Raw genomic sequence first — 15,857 nt, forward strand, 5'->3', positions numbered from 1 at the left:
GCTGAATATAAATTATCAAGACTTGTATGCTATGATATCAGAAGGACAGCCAAAGGTGACACTGGGCTTCCATTCACTCTGAAACACTTGACAATCAAAATATATTGTAGCATTTTATAATATAAGGGATGAACTGAGGGGTTAAATTACCTTTTATGCATGTTGGCAATAATTATTATTTTAGTATTAATATAGATAGTCTCCAAGGATAACTGCTTGTCCCAGATTAGTATCTAACAGTTCTGTAAATTCCTCATTTCCATGATGGAATTGTTGTAAGAAATCAAGATTGACTCCTTCAGTTATGTAGATTTTTTCTCTGTTTGAAATGAAAATATTTTATTGGAAAAACAAAACAGAAAATACAGGTTCTTCAATAAATGCTTAAAATTGACTGGCAGCTAGCAAATGTGATGCCCATCTACAAGAAGGGCCAAAAGAAGGATCGGGGAAACTACAGACCTGTCAGTCTGACCTCAGTGCTAGGGAAGCTCATGGAGCATATTACCTTGAGTGCCATCATGCAGCACTCACAGGACAACCGGGTGATCAGGCCCAAATAGTATGGATTTATCAAAGACAGGTCCTGCTTGATGAACCCAATCTCCTTCCAGAGCTAGGTAACGCACAGTGGATGAGTGAAAGGCTGTGGATGTGGTCTACCTAGACTTCAGTAACATTTTTGACAATGTTTCCCACAGCATTCTCCTGAAGAAGCTGGCTGCTCGAGGCTTGTATAGGTGTATGTTATGCTTGGTTAAAAACTGGCTGGGTGGCTGGGCCCAAAGAGGAATGAATGCGAAAGCTGCCCAGCGGAAAGGGACAGGGGGATATTGGTCATTAGCATCTGGAAAGAGACAGTAGTGTGGTCAGGTAGCCAAGAAAGCCAGCAGTATCCTGGCTTCTATCAGAAATATTATGCTCAGCAAGACTAGTGAAGAGATTGTCCCCTCTTACTTGGCTCTGGTGAGGGCACACCTCGAATACTGTGTTATTTTGGGCCCCTTGCTACAAGAATGATATTGAGGTGCTGGAGCATTTACAGAGAAGGGCAACAAAACTGGTGAAGGGTCTAGAAAACAAGTCTTTTGGGGTGCAGCTGAGGTAGCTGGGGTTATTCTGCTTGGAGAAAAGAAGGCTCAGGGGAGACCTTATTGTACTTTACAATTACCTTAAAGGAGGTTGTAGTGAGGTGGGGATAGGACTTTTCTCCCAAGCACCAAGTAATAAAACAAGGGGAAATAGCCTCAAGTTGCACCAGGGAAGGTTTATGTAGGATATTAGGAGAAACTCCTTTACTGGAAGAGTCGTGTGGCATCGGAATAGGCTGCCCAGGGGAGTGGTTGAGTCCCTGGAGGTCTTCAAGAAATGTGTAGATGTAGAGTTTAGGAGCATGGTTCAGTGGTGGACTTTTCAGTACTGGATTAAAGGTTGGAATAGATGATCTTAGAGGTCTTTTCCAAACCTTCCACAAAGAATATATGTGTACTTCATGTAACTTTTTGGTACTTTATGCTGTCTCCCAGTACAAGGAGGGGGGAGATAAAAGCTGAAAGATAATGGTAAACAGTTGGCAAAGGAGTGTGATTTCCTCTATAACAAGGAACTGTGAAAAGCATTCACTTCCAGGACTTCTGCTCCATAGTTCAGCCATGTTTCAAATGTATTGATATCTGCTGATGCCATCACAGACTCTATGTGCCATGGGAAGTATACGTCACACATGTTTTCACAGAGCAGTGATCTGTATGGTTTAATAGCTATATGGTAAGGACAGTGCTGGCCCCGGTAAAAACAGCTCTGATATTAAAGAGTTCAGGAGATCCATACCAGAAAGAAAATAATCCTGGGATGTCATGGCTTCAGGCATCACCATTCTTGATCTCATTGGGCACAGCAATAACCTTACATTGTGATGAAACAAGTGTGACAAAGCATACAACCTTGCTAATTATTCTGCCATTTCAGTAGTCTTTTGGAAAGAAGGCAATTGTTAAACAAAAGTCTTGAAAATAAGAAGTTTATATCATTAGTGTATTTTTTAACTCGGCATTATATGGTAAATAAGAATATTTTGTTTATTGAAAGCCAGCAACACAGGGTCCTGATCCTGTTTGCCATTTTAGGCACTGTCATAAATCAAGCAATAATAGTAATGCATTACATGAGAAATATTTTTTATAACGCTGGAGCAAAATTTTGCAGATCTACCTGGACCACAGAGAACAGCCTGGTGTGCAGTTCTTTGAGGTTAGCGTTATTTACTAGGTCAGAATTTTTAAAATAATTACATTATAATTATAGTATATCTTTACAGAAACCCATATTATTTTTAATACCTGAATAAATGGGAATAAAAACATTAAATAAATTGTATGAACTAAGGGCAAAGTATTTGATAATATGTTTATGTTGCATTAAATGAAGACAAAATTACAGCTTGAAATGTTGTACCTATTCTAGTTGATGAAGAGGTATCAGTTAGCAGCCATGGAGAGCTTTCAAATAATAAGAGACAATATAAATTCTTTTACAGTGAACCTCAACTGTTACTTGACTCCTATCTTCAATTATATTAAGTGTTCTAGCATTGTTTTATTGGGTTTGTTTAAATCATTACTGATGCATTAGAGAAGGATACTGTTGTCAGTATTACTATAGTAACAGAATGCCATTAAAAGTGGATGTTTATTATAAGTATTTAAAAGATGGATAAAAATATAGTTATTGATTCAGGATAGCCTTTTTTTTTTTTCATTGGAACTGTGTGTTGTAATGGAAAAATATTGAAAGATAACAACGCTCTCTTAAGGATAAGTACAGTTGTGCACCATATGTTTATATGTGCGAGCTTAAAGTGTTGATTAAGATATTCTGTTAATTTAGTTAAAGATTTCTGTAAAACTGTTTTCTGTAAGCTGTAGGCTCTACTACACAACATTCAATTGATTACGCAGGCCCCAGCAATCTTTCTTAAGGGAAATGTAATGTAAATAAGCAATATGATCACTTCAGCTGATATTAAAGACAAGAAAACTACTCTGAAATTCTTCATGTATAATAATAGGATACAAAGTATGTTATTTTAAAGAGTTGGCATGTCATGTTGTGTTCCCCCCCCTTCCCACACACACACTAATAATAGCACTGGCAGGTGTTTTTTTCTGCTTTTCTTAAATAAGAAAACAGCTCTGATTGGGTGGGCTATTTTTTTGTTTCACTCCAGTGGATTTTGTAGCCTATTCATATAACCCTGCATTACTTCTGCATCAGCAGTTTTCAGAGTATCACAAATATAAAAAAGGGATAATGTGGTGATGAATAAGCTGAATATGATGAGTTCAGCAATGAAAATCTGTATCTGAGGCACTTCAGCACTTCAGTTCATCACTTCGATCTACTTTTGTCTACCTTGGAGAAATCTGTAATTTTGTTTATCTTGACCAACCCAATACAATAAAAACAAAGAAATCTATGACAAGACGGATTGATCTGTTTAAAAGTAGCTGTAGAAAAGATTCTGCCTGGACAAAAATTAATCTAGAAGTCAGGATTTCTGAGATTAGTTTATTCTAGCAACTAACCCCTCCCCCCAAATGCTTCTTTAAAACACCCTTTTAAAGTATACTGGATGTTCACTTTCTTGAAGAAAATCTAACATGAACAGCAATGTGTTGAACATAGATCATTCCACTGAAAGCTAATGTTTAAACAATAATTGTGAATAACTGAAATGCTTTCTTTTTAGAAAAAGCATTAAAAATTTGAAGATGTTTTTAAAATAAATCAGTAACTTTTCATACTGCAGTCCAACACATGCAAGTGACCAATGCTAAAGTCATGAAATAAGAACTCCTAGTTAACATATAATACCTGCAGCTGGATCTGGCTCTGTTCCTGGCACTGTATGGTTTCAACAACAAAAGATCTCTCCTTATGTTATCCTAATGTGGAATGATAAAATTAAATGTGTGTTCCAGCAAGAACAAGAACATTCTTTTAAGAATATACAGCAGGACTTCAGTAATGTTGCCTAAATCATTGCTTAGTATTCACGAAGTTCACTAAATATATTGTTATTATAACCAAAGATTTATCAAACTCTATACACAAGCATTATTCTCCATTTCATCTTCTTATACATAAGCTGACTTGCAAGGTTTCTGTCATGAGGAAATAGGTAGGAGCGTAGGTGTGTGTGAACACAGAAAGTGTTTCTCAGAACCTTGACAATGACATATAATTGTGAAGGCAACAGGGTGTGCATAACAAATACTCTGAGACTGAAAATGCAGTAACACTTTCTTTTAAATTGGAGAAGCAGGTACTATCTATAAGGGATATTTCTGAACCTATTATATGCTATTGAGTGCAATATGCAGTGCTATAATCAGTGCTATGTAGCCCATGTAATTAGCATGAAGAATATATATTCTGTGTTTCCAGAGGTATGTATGTGACTCTTATTATTAATATTCAATTTTGTAATTCAGGATAGATTTAACCTCTTGGAGCACTCAAGCCCCAGTCCTCTCTCTGATACCTAGCTCTCATTGATCCTTAATCGTCTTAGCATTAGAATTACCTTTCTGAGAATTTGGAGATTTATAAACTTCAATTAATTAATCTTAGTTTCTAGCAACTACTAGACACTTTTTAAGAATTTCTGCATTTCTTGTCTTTCTACCAGCTTTTGTTAGCAATAGGATGAATATTCCAGAATTGAAATTTTGTAAAATTAATAGAAATCTTGCAGAAAGTCTATTATTGAAAAGTTTGTATTGTAATTAACTTCAGCTATTAACAATTTTCCATTATTGAGTGCATGCTGAACAATGATTATGTTACTGTTGATGAAATAACTGTGAAGTCACTGTGAAATGCTGTATTAAAAATCAGAAAGGTAAACAAAATTATGGGTACGTGGTAATTTGAAGCAAATAAAGCCAGAAACCTTGACTGTGACCAGGGATACAAGTATATTGCTATACAAAAGAAACCAGAAACAACAGCAAAAAACCTGCTCTAACACATCCGCACCCAGCAGGTTCTGAGAAGCAGAAAAACACCTGAAATTTAAGTAATCTAGCCATTTACAGGTTGATTTACAGATATTACAGTGTGATCATTTGGTTTCCAGTTTGAACTACCACAGGGCAGAACCCAATCACATTTTACTGAAGGAACAATTGATTTCTGAAGGACTGCTATGAAACAATAGTTTATCATGGCTGGGCACGTGTCCTTTACTGTCCCAAACATTTGGAAGTTGTGCATGGCGCTTTCTGATTGCACCATTGGGAAGAAACTCATCCTCTCTAAAAGCAAATGATTTCAAATTCTGCTCCAACACAGTAATAAAGTGAGTTTCAATTACAGGAGTAGCTGAAGGAGCCTGTCCTCACAGATTGCTGAAGCTGTTAGTTGCCTCCATCCTGCTTACAGGCTTATGGTGCTGGTGGTAGCAGCATTTACATCTGACCTATCTCATCCCACATTGCTGATATCTGCTTTTTAATTCCATTTTCATGTATCTCCGCAGCTGCTTGTGCCTGTGTTACCTCTCTTCTCTGGTGAAGGGCCTGGAACACAAGTCCTATGAGATGGAGCTGAGGGAACTGGGGTTGTTTAGTCTGGAGGAGGCTCAGGGGAGACCTTATTGCCCTCTCCAACTACCTGAAAGGAAGGTGTGGGGAGCTGGGGGTTGGCCTCTTCTCACATATAACTATCTAGTGATAGGACTAGAGGGAATGACCTCAAGTTGCTCCAAGGAAGGTTCAGGTTAGAAACGAGGAGACATTTCTTCTCCGTGAGAGCACTCAGGCATTGGAACGGCTTGCCTAGGGAGGTGGTGGAGTCACCTTAACTGGGGGTGTTTAAGGAAAGGTTGGATGTGGTGCTTGGGGACATGGTTTAGTGGGTGATGTTGGTAGTAGGGGGTTGGTTGGACCAGATGATCTTTGTTATAAGTTGCCCCCTTAATTAATTTTCAGAGAGCATTGCATTAATAATAGAAAGGAATTTATTGAGTAAGCAACAGCAAGCAAAACAGCGCTGGGCGGCCGGGGAGTCTCGGCTCCGCCAACGGCGCGCACCTCACCCCCCCCAGGGTCCCTTTTTATATCTTGGTGATTTCAGGATTACGCAGCACGTCCGGGTATGTTCTGCGACTGCGCGCACTGTTGCTAGGGGGTCGTCTCTGTCCCTCTGGTGGTCGTGAAGATGAAGGCCGTAGTCTTCCTTGGCGTTGTGGTTCAACTTCTTTCTTTATTTGGTCATGTTGGCCCAGCGTGAGACAGGAAGGCAAGATGTTGATACACTAGTTTAACAACTTATCAGGAGATGGTTACATGAACTTTGCAGCAGTGTTTTTTGAACAAAAGAGGCTACTGAGATGCAGAAGGAGAGAAGGGGAGAGGGTTCTTTTTTTTGTTACATTAAGCAAAGGAATTTTCATAGTGTCTAGCTAAGCATTATACAGCTCCTTACTTCAGCAGGGAGTTTTCACAACTCCCGTTCCTCAAACAGAACTCCTTGTTTTTACAAAAGACAATGAACAAACATTTATTGTGTATTACAATCTTGAAGGTCTTTTCCAACCTTAATGATTCTAGGATTCTATGATTCCCCTGCTTTGGACACAAAGACACACAAGGACACAGAAGAGATCGTATGAAGGCGCTGAGAAGGTATACATAGCTGCTTATGAGATGGAGAAACTGCCTTCGGCAAGAAACGCGAGCCGAGACGCAGCCCAGCATCCCTGGGCCAGAGAACGGCTGGTGCTAGGACAGAGGTGGCGCTAAGACGGCAGATGCCAGTAGAGAAGCCGAGATGATTACTGAGCGTGACCCCACTTCGCTTTCCTGGCTTTCCTTACCCTTTGCCCCTCCCTCCTCCCCCTTCTCCAGAAGGTATAAAAACTTTTTTCAGCGCTTCATCAAGCATTTCCTCCCTGCTCGTTCTTCCCCTCCCCTTTATGGGCAGGAAACCCCACCCAGAGCTCTTCGCCTCTCCAGCTATCTTGGCCCGCGGCAGCCTCCGTGCTGCTGGGAGGAATGGGGGCGCTCTGCGGGCGCAGAACTCCCTAAGATGGCGGCGGCGCTGGTGGGGCCGGGTCCGCGGGCCGTGCTTGCCCGCTGCTGCCGGGCGGCTGGGCTGGCGGCTTACTCCTCCGTGCCCGCCGGCAGCACGGGGGAAGGCCAGCAACGGGAAGGTGAGGGCGGGGGGGCGGCTCTCGGGCTGCGCCTGGCTCGCGTTTGCAAGTGAGGCGTTGTGTTCTTTCTTGTTCCAGCGGAGCTGCAGTGCGTTGTCTGAGTTTGTTCTGAGCGGCGGTGCCACGGGTTGCCGAGGGACTTGTGCTGTGTTTGCCCAAGCTGGGTGGTTTTGCTTGTTCTGAGCCCAGATGGGTCCAAACGCGCGGCACGCTGCAGGGCAGGGTTGTACCAGCAAGGTGCAGCCTACGAGGCTGCGTGGACGTCTGCTGTGTGCAGGCTCAGGAGGCCAGGCTGCCGAGAGGGCCTTGGGGTGCTGTCAGGTGGTGAGCCTCAGGGCACTGTAGGAGTAAAAAATGGTCTAAGTCGGAAATCTTTGTAACAGAACATGATCGGTACGAGTGAAGTGTGTCTGTGGGCGAATGCACCGCAAAAAAATGATAAGGGGTAATAAGAGGTAAAGGAACTCCGGCTGAGCTGTTGCAGAGACCCATATGTGTTTTTTGTTTTAGATTTCTGTATAGCAAGAAGAGGAAGAACAGAATCAGGGCCATAAAACATGCAAATAAGGAAGACAAAAGAACTGTCAATTTCAGGAGTTTTTCCTGAGACTTCTGAGGGTTAGGGGTGTAAAACAAATTAACAAGTCAACGAGAACAAAAGCATCCACTCATAAACTCCATTCGGTGATTTTTGCTAAATACGCACTGCATAGTAATGTGATAACTATGCAGGACAGCAACAATACATTAAATTTACTCTTTCCCCCCCACCCCCCAATAGCTGAAAACACATTTAATTCGTATAGGTACTATAAAATACACTTTAAGTATTTTAAAAAAATACTGCAACTCATTATTTTGTGTGCGTGTGTTTGAAGACAAGAAAGTGAAGATTTCTGTTTATACCAAAAATCCAGTGGGATTTGGTGGCTTCTTTATTTCTGTGAATCCCTTCCCACAGGTCCAACAGATGGCCGTTGATTTAAAAAAAAAAAAAAAAAAAAAAAGAGAGCCTAATGGTTCAGGCCTGCTAAAAGAGAGTAAACTTTGTATTACTGTATGCTGCTTCTTCTATGTGTTCGCTCAATATGCACAATGAGCAATATAAAATGGCAGAAAATAAACTCATCAGTATGTTCCCCATATAAAATTAAAAAAAAAAAAAAAAACAAAAAAAACAGTACAATGTGTTAGCTTGAAACTTGAAATTGTTGTTGATATGTTTCTAGGATAAACTCAATCTGACTGAATGGCTTCCAAGCCTTTATTATCTCAAGTTACAAAACAAGTGAGCAATCTGAGTATGTGATCTTCCCCTTCTTCCATATAAAGGCAAGGAAACAAAATCTTTGAAAAGCCTCTTATTTCCACAGAAAGATTACTCTGCACTATTAGGGACATCTGGCTTATTTCTCATGTCCTGATTTGAAAAATGTTTATGAGGAGGTGTTGTTGTTTGTTTCTTTTGTCTGTAGCAATATAGAGATTCGGAATTACTTATGAGTATTAATAGATATTGTTTTGGTAAAAGTGGAAAAAAAAAAAAGCATGCTGATTACATTATATTTTTTTTCCACAAAACCATATAATAGTTTGTAATGAAAAATGTTCCTTTTAATTTTTCTTCCAGCTTCAATAAGGAGAAGAGGCAGGACATCGCAGTTTGTAAGATCGGTAAGAACTGATACTATTTGCAGCTAACTCAGTGGTCTCTGAGAAACTAGTCTAAGCTGTAAACTTTAATAGTTTCTACAGGAACACCTTCAAAACAAGGTGAAGTGATCCAATGTGATGAAATTCCAGAACTCACGCCTAACTTCTTTAATCTCCTAGCTGTCTTCAGTCTGCATTCTTAAAAACAAACCAAACAAAAAAAAAAACCTAACGTGTATCAAGGTCTTAAAAGTAGTATATAGCTGCATTTAAAAGAAAAACAAAAATCTTAATTTTGTTTTCAGTATGAATTTGCAGGATTTGAAAAGTGGTAATGTGATATGATTTTAAAGGCAAGTAGTAAAAGTGGACCAGGTGTAAATTTTTGTTCCTTTAAATTCCAAGTGCAGATGTAATGATACAGTAAAGCAGTCAGACCAGCTGAATGAGTATGTCTGTTTCTAGGCTGATATACTATGTCTATGCCCTTCTAGATTAAGAAAAAAAAAAGGGGGGGGGGGGCTTTGGGAAAAGAAATGGTGGTGCTTTTTTTATTTCTTTAAAGAGCTAATCTCGCTCTCTCTCGACTACAAAATACTGGTTTGATTCCACCCTCCTTCAATTTAACACAGCACAAGATAATGGCCAAATCTTCTTCCTAAGCATTTCTGAAATAAATGCAGTTTTATTATTTATATTGAGACAGGGAGGCCTGCCACCTGAATCTTGAGAGGCTGTCCTTTAAAAATTCCATTGGAAATGAACACTAATGTTTGAAATTAAGGCATGTTTTGAAATTCTTAGTGATGGGACTTCCTGAAAATATGATTTTAATAATTTCTTGTGTGTGTTCCTGCTGTGTCACAAAACCGCATCTCTCCTATCAACTTCCATAATTTTGTTTGTTAGCATGCACCTCCAAGAACTGAGAGAATGGCTGTCAACCAGGACTGGAGCAGTGTTTATCCAACAGCAGCTGCATTTAAAGCTGCATCTGTGCCTCTCCCAATTAGAATGGGTTACCCAGTGAAGAGAGGAGTACCTCCACCAAAAGAAGGCAACTTAGAGCTTATAAAGGTAAGCCACATTGAACTGGTATGTTTTAACTTTGAAAATTGTTGTTCATTAAGACTGCACTGCTTTGATTGGAATATTTTTCGCAGAATCATCTAGGTTGGACTAGGTGATCTTGAAGGTCTCTTCCAACCTCTGAGCTAACACTAACCAGTCCTCCACTAAACCATTATCACTAAGCTCTACATCTAAACTATCTACATCTATTTATATTGGGTAATGCTTTCTATAAAAAATATAGTATTATTCTAATTAGATAGTAGCAAACCTAAGAAAGAAATACAAGTGAGCCAAATCAGCAGACTTGGCTGGGGTTATCATGCCTATGACTTCTATAACTGGGGTTAAGTCTTATGCTAAATGAGACTTGAGGAGAGCCTTCTTACCTTAATTTTGTATTTAATGTATTGAATTACATTAACAAATGTTGAAAGTGTAATCAGATTTCAGTAATACCCCTTTATTTATGAACAAAATGCTGTTATTTTGGTAACTTTCAGTATGTTTATTCTAGATTCCCAATTTTTTGCATCTTACTCCTCCTGCAATTAAGAAACACTGTGCAGCTCTTAAAGGTGAGGATTTGGTTTTTAGTTGTTTCAGTTGTTTTCTTTAGCTTTTTTTTTTTTTTGGGGGGGGGGGCATTGTTTAAAGCAATGTCTGGTGCTTTTAAGACAATTCAAAGTGTAATTGTGTGACGGAGTAGGAAGTGAGATATATGATCCATCTCTGAAGCTGGTTATTCATCAGGCTTTGGCTAGTCTTGTACTTTGGTTTTGCTTCATTAAAGTCATACAGGTGACGGGCAGGTAAGTCTTGTGAGGTTTCCAGTATGCCAGTGAGACTATTAGGTAAAGTGCTTGTAGTGAAGAATTCATAGTTTAGAGTCTTAAGGAAAATGAATGATGGATATGATTCAGTTCTAAGAAGATTATAGCCTGGTTTAATCATGGCTATGGGCAGTCATTCTGGTATGCGTTTAAAAAAATGACATAAAAGAGAGGCTGAGTGACAGCAAGGTGTGCAGGGGAGATAGAGGATTCAGTGAAGAACAAGTGCACCTCTGCCAGCTAGCCATTTGAGAAAATCTAGATGTGGAAGCTAGTGTATGGAGGAGGTGATAAGAGATATGTCTTGAATTGCCTGTATACAAATGTACACAGCATAAGAAGGAATTAGAAGTCTGAGGAGTCAGAAACAGAGGGAAAGCTTGCTTGACAGAGATGCAGTGTGAAGAATGAGCTGACTTGTGCCAAAAAGTACAGTTTGGATGCAGACCTTTGCTATGAAGATGGGTGGCAAGCTGGCTGAGATTTTGAGAGTCAGGATCAGAGGAAGCCAAGAAGGATGTATGGGTGGGCATCTTCCAAACTGGCTAATTATGAGGAGGAAGTGGATGAACCTCTCTTGAAACAGATTTAAAAAACTCTCACAGTTACAAGCTTTAATTCTCATGGGGAACTGCAGCCATCTAAACATGTCCTGGAAGTGTAACAGAATGGGACAGAAACAACCAAGGAGACTTCTGGGGTACATTATAGATAATATTTTGATGCAAATCCTGGTCAAACTGGCCATGGGAAAGTTCTGTTGCATGTGCAGGTAAGGAAGAGCTGGTTGGGGATGTGAAAGCTGCTGGCAGTTCTTGGTTGTGAAAAATTATGAGGTTCAAGATTCTGACAGAAGTAAGGAAGGCAAGTAGCATATTGGCATCGATTTATTGATGCAAATTATCTGCCAGTTGATGAGGAGAGGTGATCTGAATTTATCGTTCGCAGACAAGGAAGAATGGTCACATACATGACAGCCTTGGTAATAGTGGTCATGAAACTGTAGTTAAAAATCCTGAGAGATGTGTACAAAACAGACAGTGGAATTACAGCCAGGGCTTCAGGAGAATGGTTTTGGCTGCTCAGTAGTTTTGGCAGATCTTATGGGAGACTGTCCTGGCGGGGCAAAGTGGACAAGGAGAGCTGGTGGATGTTCAAGGACAGTCTTGTTAAAGCACAAGAATGGTCCATTCCAGTCAGCAGGACTTTGAGCAAGTATGTTAGAAGGACAGTGGAACTCCTGAGTGACCTAAGGTGCAAAAATGAAAAATACAGAAAGTGGAAGCAAGTACAGATAGCCAAGGAGGAAGAGGATATTTTTTCCTTGACAAAGGAAACAGGACAAGAGGGAAGATGCGGGCAACTAACTGCAGGTCAGTCAGCCTTACCGCAGTCTTTGGAAGGTTATGAAGCAAACTCTACTGTAAGCGACGTGCTTCCAAATATGTGGAAAATGTGCGTTACAAAAAGCTGGATGATGACAGAGAGCACTACTTCAGCAAGATTTCAGATAATTACAAACTGGGGGAAGGGAGGGGGTAATGGGCAAAACAGGTGACACAGCTGCCATTCAGAGAGATGTCAACATGCAGAAAAAAATCTGCTGGTGAGACCCTCATGAAGTTAAGCAAAGACAACTACAAAGTCTTGGGTCTAGGATGGAATAACTCATGTAGCTGTACAGGCTGCAGGGGAGCATATGGCTAGAAAACAGCTTAGCAGAAAAGGACATGTGAGGCCCAGCAAGCTTTTGAAAGTTGAGCATGAAATGTTGAAGCAATGAAGGCTAACTGCATGTTGGGTTGTACTAACACGAGAATAACCAGCACATTTAGGATTTTTGTTCCCCACACTTCATTTGGAACATGAGACTACAGTTGGAGTGCTGTGTCCAGTTCTGAGAAACCCAGTACAAATAAGACTTTTGAGATACTGGAGCAAGTCTAGCAGAGACCCTGTCATTATCTGAATAAATATGGTTTTATTTAAAAACTACTTCTAAAACATATATTACAATAAGTTTGAGCGGAAAAAAAAACATAGGTTACTTGTTTTCTTTTTTATTTTACAGATTTCTGCACTGAATGGCCAAGTGCTTTGAACAGCGATAAGAAATGTGAACAGCATTTTCCTGTTGAAATTGAGACAGTGGATTATGTTTCTGCAGGGACATCTATTCGTAATCCCAAAGCAAGAGTGGTGACTCTAAGAGTAAGTAGTACTGTGGTAAACACCAACCTTTGTTTTAAAAAGCCAAATGCTTGGCTTTCTTTTCAAAAACATTTACTAGTATGATACTTTGTAAGGGAGTATGGGACATAGTTCATTGAATGTCCAGAAAAAGTAGTGGTGAATTTCATATTGCAGCTCGTTAAAATTGAGGTTTTAGAGATATGGATATGTATTTATAAATGAAGATTGAGCTCTGATATAGGCAAAATAGCATACATTCTGAAAAAATCAGCTTTTCCGTATGTAGACGCTTGTAAGTTATCACTTAGTGTGGGGCTGCATGCTTTACTGAAAATATCACCGACCTTTTCTGAAGAGATCTCTCTTTCTTTTGGTGAGAGATCTCAGTCAAATTATACCTGAGGTCTGAGGACCTTGGTTTTGGCTTTGACTTTTCATCATTGTCCGTGGCTGTTACACTGCATGTACTCAGAGAATTATTATATCAGAAGTTGTTTCATTAACTACAGCACCAGTAGTTGACTGGTGCTGTAGTTATGGGGATCTCAAGTAACCATTGTCTAAACAAGTATTTAGTCTTTCATAATACTGTTGATTCAGTCTATTGTGACTTATGATGCTTAATATTAATTTGCTAGAATATGATGGAGACAAATCTGGAATCAGTAGTTTGTCCAAAACCATACTAAATATTTAATTCCTAACTTGAAATGGCAAAATGCGGGGGAAGAGACAGTAGTGTTAGGAACAGAAGGTTAAGAGCCAAAGAGAAAAGGAGAGTGTGTTTTCTAATTCTGCTTTATACTTGCCCTGCAGAACTGGAAAATCTTTTCCGCTACCTGTTTATCTGTTTTGTTTTTTTTTTTCATTTCAGCGAGCCCTCATTAATATACTTACTGAGTGAAGACATTATGCAGTTCTGTCAGGATTTACTTTAACTTGGTGGGGTCATGTAGATACATTTAAACCAAGACCACCTCTTTCTGTGTATTACTGCTTTAAGTAGTTGTAAATGGTGTGTTTACTTGTTCTAACCGTCATATTTGTTGATGCATATCTGTATTAACGAATAGTGTTCTTTTATACATTTTTGGTACAGCTAAACCCATGATAATAATATCAGGGAAGAATAACTTTAAAAATCTAGGAAGCAGTGTTGTGAAAAAATTGAATTTGTGAATTGTGTGTACATACATTGTGGATTTTTTTCTTGTTTTTTGATGAGGGATGGCCCTAACTCTATACTTTAGTCATGTTTAGTACTAACCCAGGTAAAGCAAGCTAGTATTTCTTGTTTCAGTATCAGCTGGAATTGACTTGGAAAAACTGCAAATAATCAATTTTTACTAAGCTTCTGCTGATGATGATAGAAGGAAGAAGAGCCTCAATAGGCTTCTTTGCATTGCTTTTTTTAAAACACAAATAATTATTTCAAAGGTGGTCTAAATTGATTTTTTGCTTTTGTGCTGAGTTATGACATAATTAGAGCATCTCTAGATTTCTTTGTTTTTAAATATGAATTAGAAATATGTCACCCTAAGCCTGTTTGTGATTCTTTTTTTTCTGATTTGGTGAATGAAATTGTTTTGTCAGATAAAGCAAACTAATGCTGGAGATCTGGGTTGGTGTTTTTCAGTGTGCTGAAACATCCTATTAAGTTCAGAAGTCATGATCGTAATGTTGTATGTTTGTCACAGAGCTGTGTCTGAAACCCATTGGAGCATTATTTCTTTACATGAATATTAGACAACGTTAAGAAAGTATTTCTCAAAAACTCAGCAATTTGTGTGAGCATTGCCAGACAACAGTGAGGGCAGGCTGTTCTGAAAGCGAAGGCGATACAGAAGCAGCAAAGCAAGCAGGGAAGTGACCTCCTCAAAAGGGTGCAGTTACTACATGGGCAAGGTAGTAGAACTGGCCTGGTAATAGTCACCTTGTCCAATCTGATGGTCCAGTAAGCACCTGACAAGTCTGTAGTGATAAGGCAAGCTTGAGGTCAAAAAGGGACCAGGATTAAGTGTGGTGACAATACCCAGAGTCAGTCAACAGTTTAAGTAAATCCATAGAGATGCAGTATGAGTGAGGTCAGGCCAGTGAGTTAAAGATGTTGGTCAGGATCTAAATCAGTGAAGGCCATGGCGAGGTGCAGGCATAGCTGCATTGTGGCTCAGGCAAAGACTGAGTCTTGAGTGTCTCAGCTTAAACACAGCTTCTGTATGAAGCTACAAAAGAAACTGACAGCTTTTTTCTTATGAAAGAAGTTTAAGTAGAAATAGTCTATCTCAGCTTCTCTGAGAAGAAATGTATTAATTGAATATTCAGATTTATACATGCCTTGTGTTAAAAAGCTTTTGACTAGTGATATAATTGTAAGAAATTCTATAAGTGCATATTTAATAGCTATATTTCTAATTCCTGATAAAAGATATGCCTAACCATATCTCAAAATATTTTTCAGGGTGCAGAGATTGAATTTCTCCAAATAATTAAAAGTATTTTCTCTTGTATTCCAAGGTTAAACTATCTAACCTGAATTTGGATGACCATGCAAAGAAGAAGCTTATTAAACTTGTAGGAGAGCGGTACTGCAAGGATACAGATATACTCACTATTACAACAGACAGGTATGGTTGCAGAAAGGAAAAAAATGCCATTAGCAATGGCTGCAGTAAAGAAAGCATAGTATCTCTTCTGGGTATATCAGTTAATTTTAATGTCTTTGCAACTTGCGTCTTTGTGTTCTTCTGTCTTTCCCCAGGCTAAAATATATATCTAGATGTACCAATACTCCTATTCATGTGTTAAAAATTTAATGGACAGATTACATAATGTGAAACCTAATATATGCTTAATATTATAATATATATATTATAAGATTATAGTAATATTAA

The 15,857-nt window shown here is 39.1% G+C and overlaps 1 protein-coding gene across 2 annotated transcripts in view; it reads left to right on the forward strand.

The window, feature by feature from the left end:
• The window catches only part of MRPS35 (mitochondrial ribosomal protein S35), a 54,533-nt gene that overhangs the window by 23,689 nt on the left and 14,987 nt on the right, over positions 1 to 15,857 (forward strand). Inside the window, exons 1-6 of one of the 2 annotated variants that reach the window (XM_068658810.1) lie at positions 6,820 to 7,216; positions 8,847 to 8,890; positions 9,779 to 9,946; positions 10,458 to 10,518; positions 12,845 to 12,984; positions 15,481 to 15,590. In XM_068658810.1, the coding sequence (XP_068514911.1) occupies positions 6,835 to 7,216; positions 8,847 to 8,890; positions 9,779 to 9,946; positions 10,458 to 10,518; positions 12,845 to 12,984; positions 15,481 to 15,590 (905 nt within the window). In that variant the 5' untranslated portion in view covers positions 6,820 to 6,834. Of the gene's footprint in view, positions 1 to 6,819; positions 7,217 to 8,846; positions 8,891 to 9,778; positions 9,947 to 10,457; positions 10,519 to 12,844; positions 12,985 to 15,480; positions 15,591 to 15,857 lie in introns of those variants that run through there. The other variant, XM_068658821.1, reaches the window with a different exon arrangement.

Source organism: Anas acuta, chromosome 1 (genome assembly GCF_963932015.1).
Source record: "Anas acuta chromosome 1, bAnaAcu1.1, whole genome shotgun sequence".
In the NCBI taxonomy this organism is placed as follows: domain Eukaryota; kingdom Metazoa; phylum Chordata; class Aves; order Anseriformes; family Anatidae; genus Anas; species Anas acuta.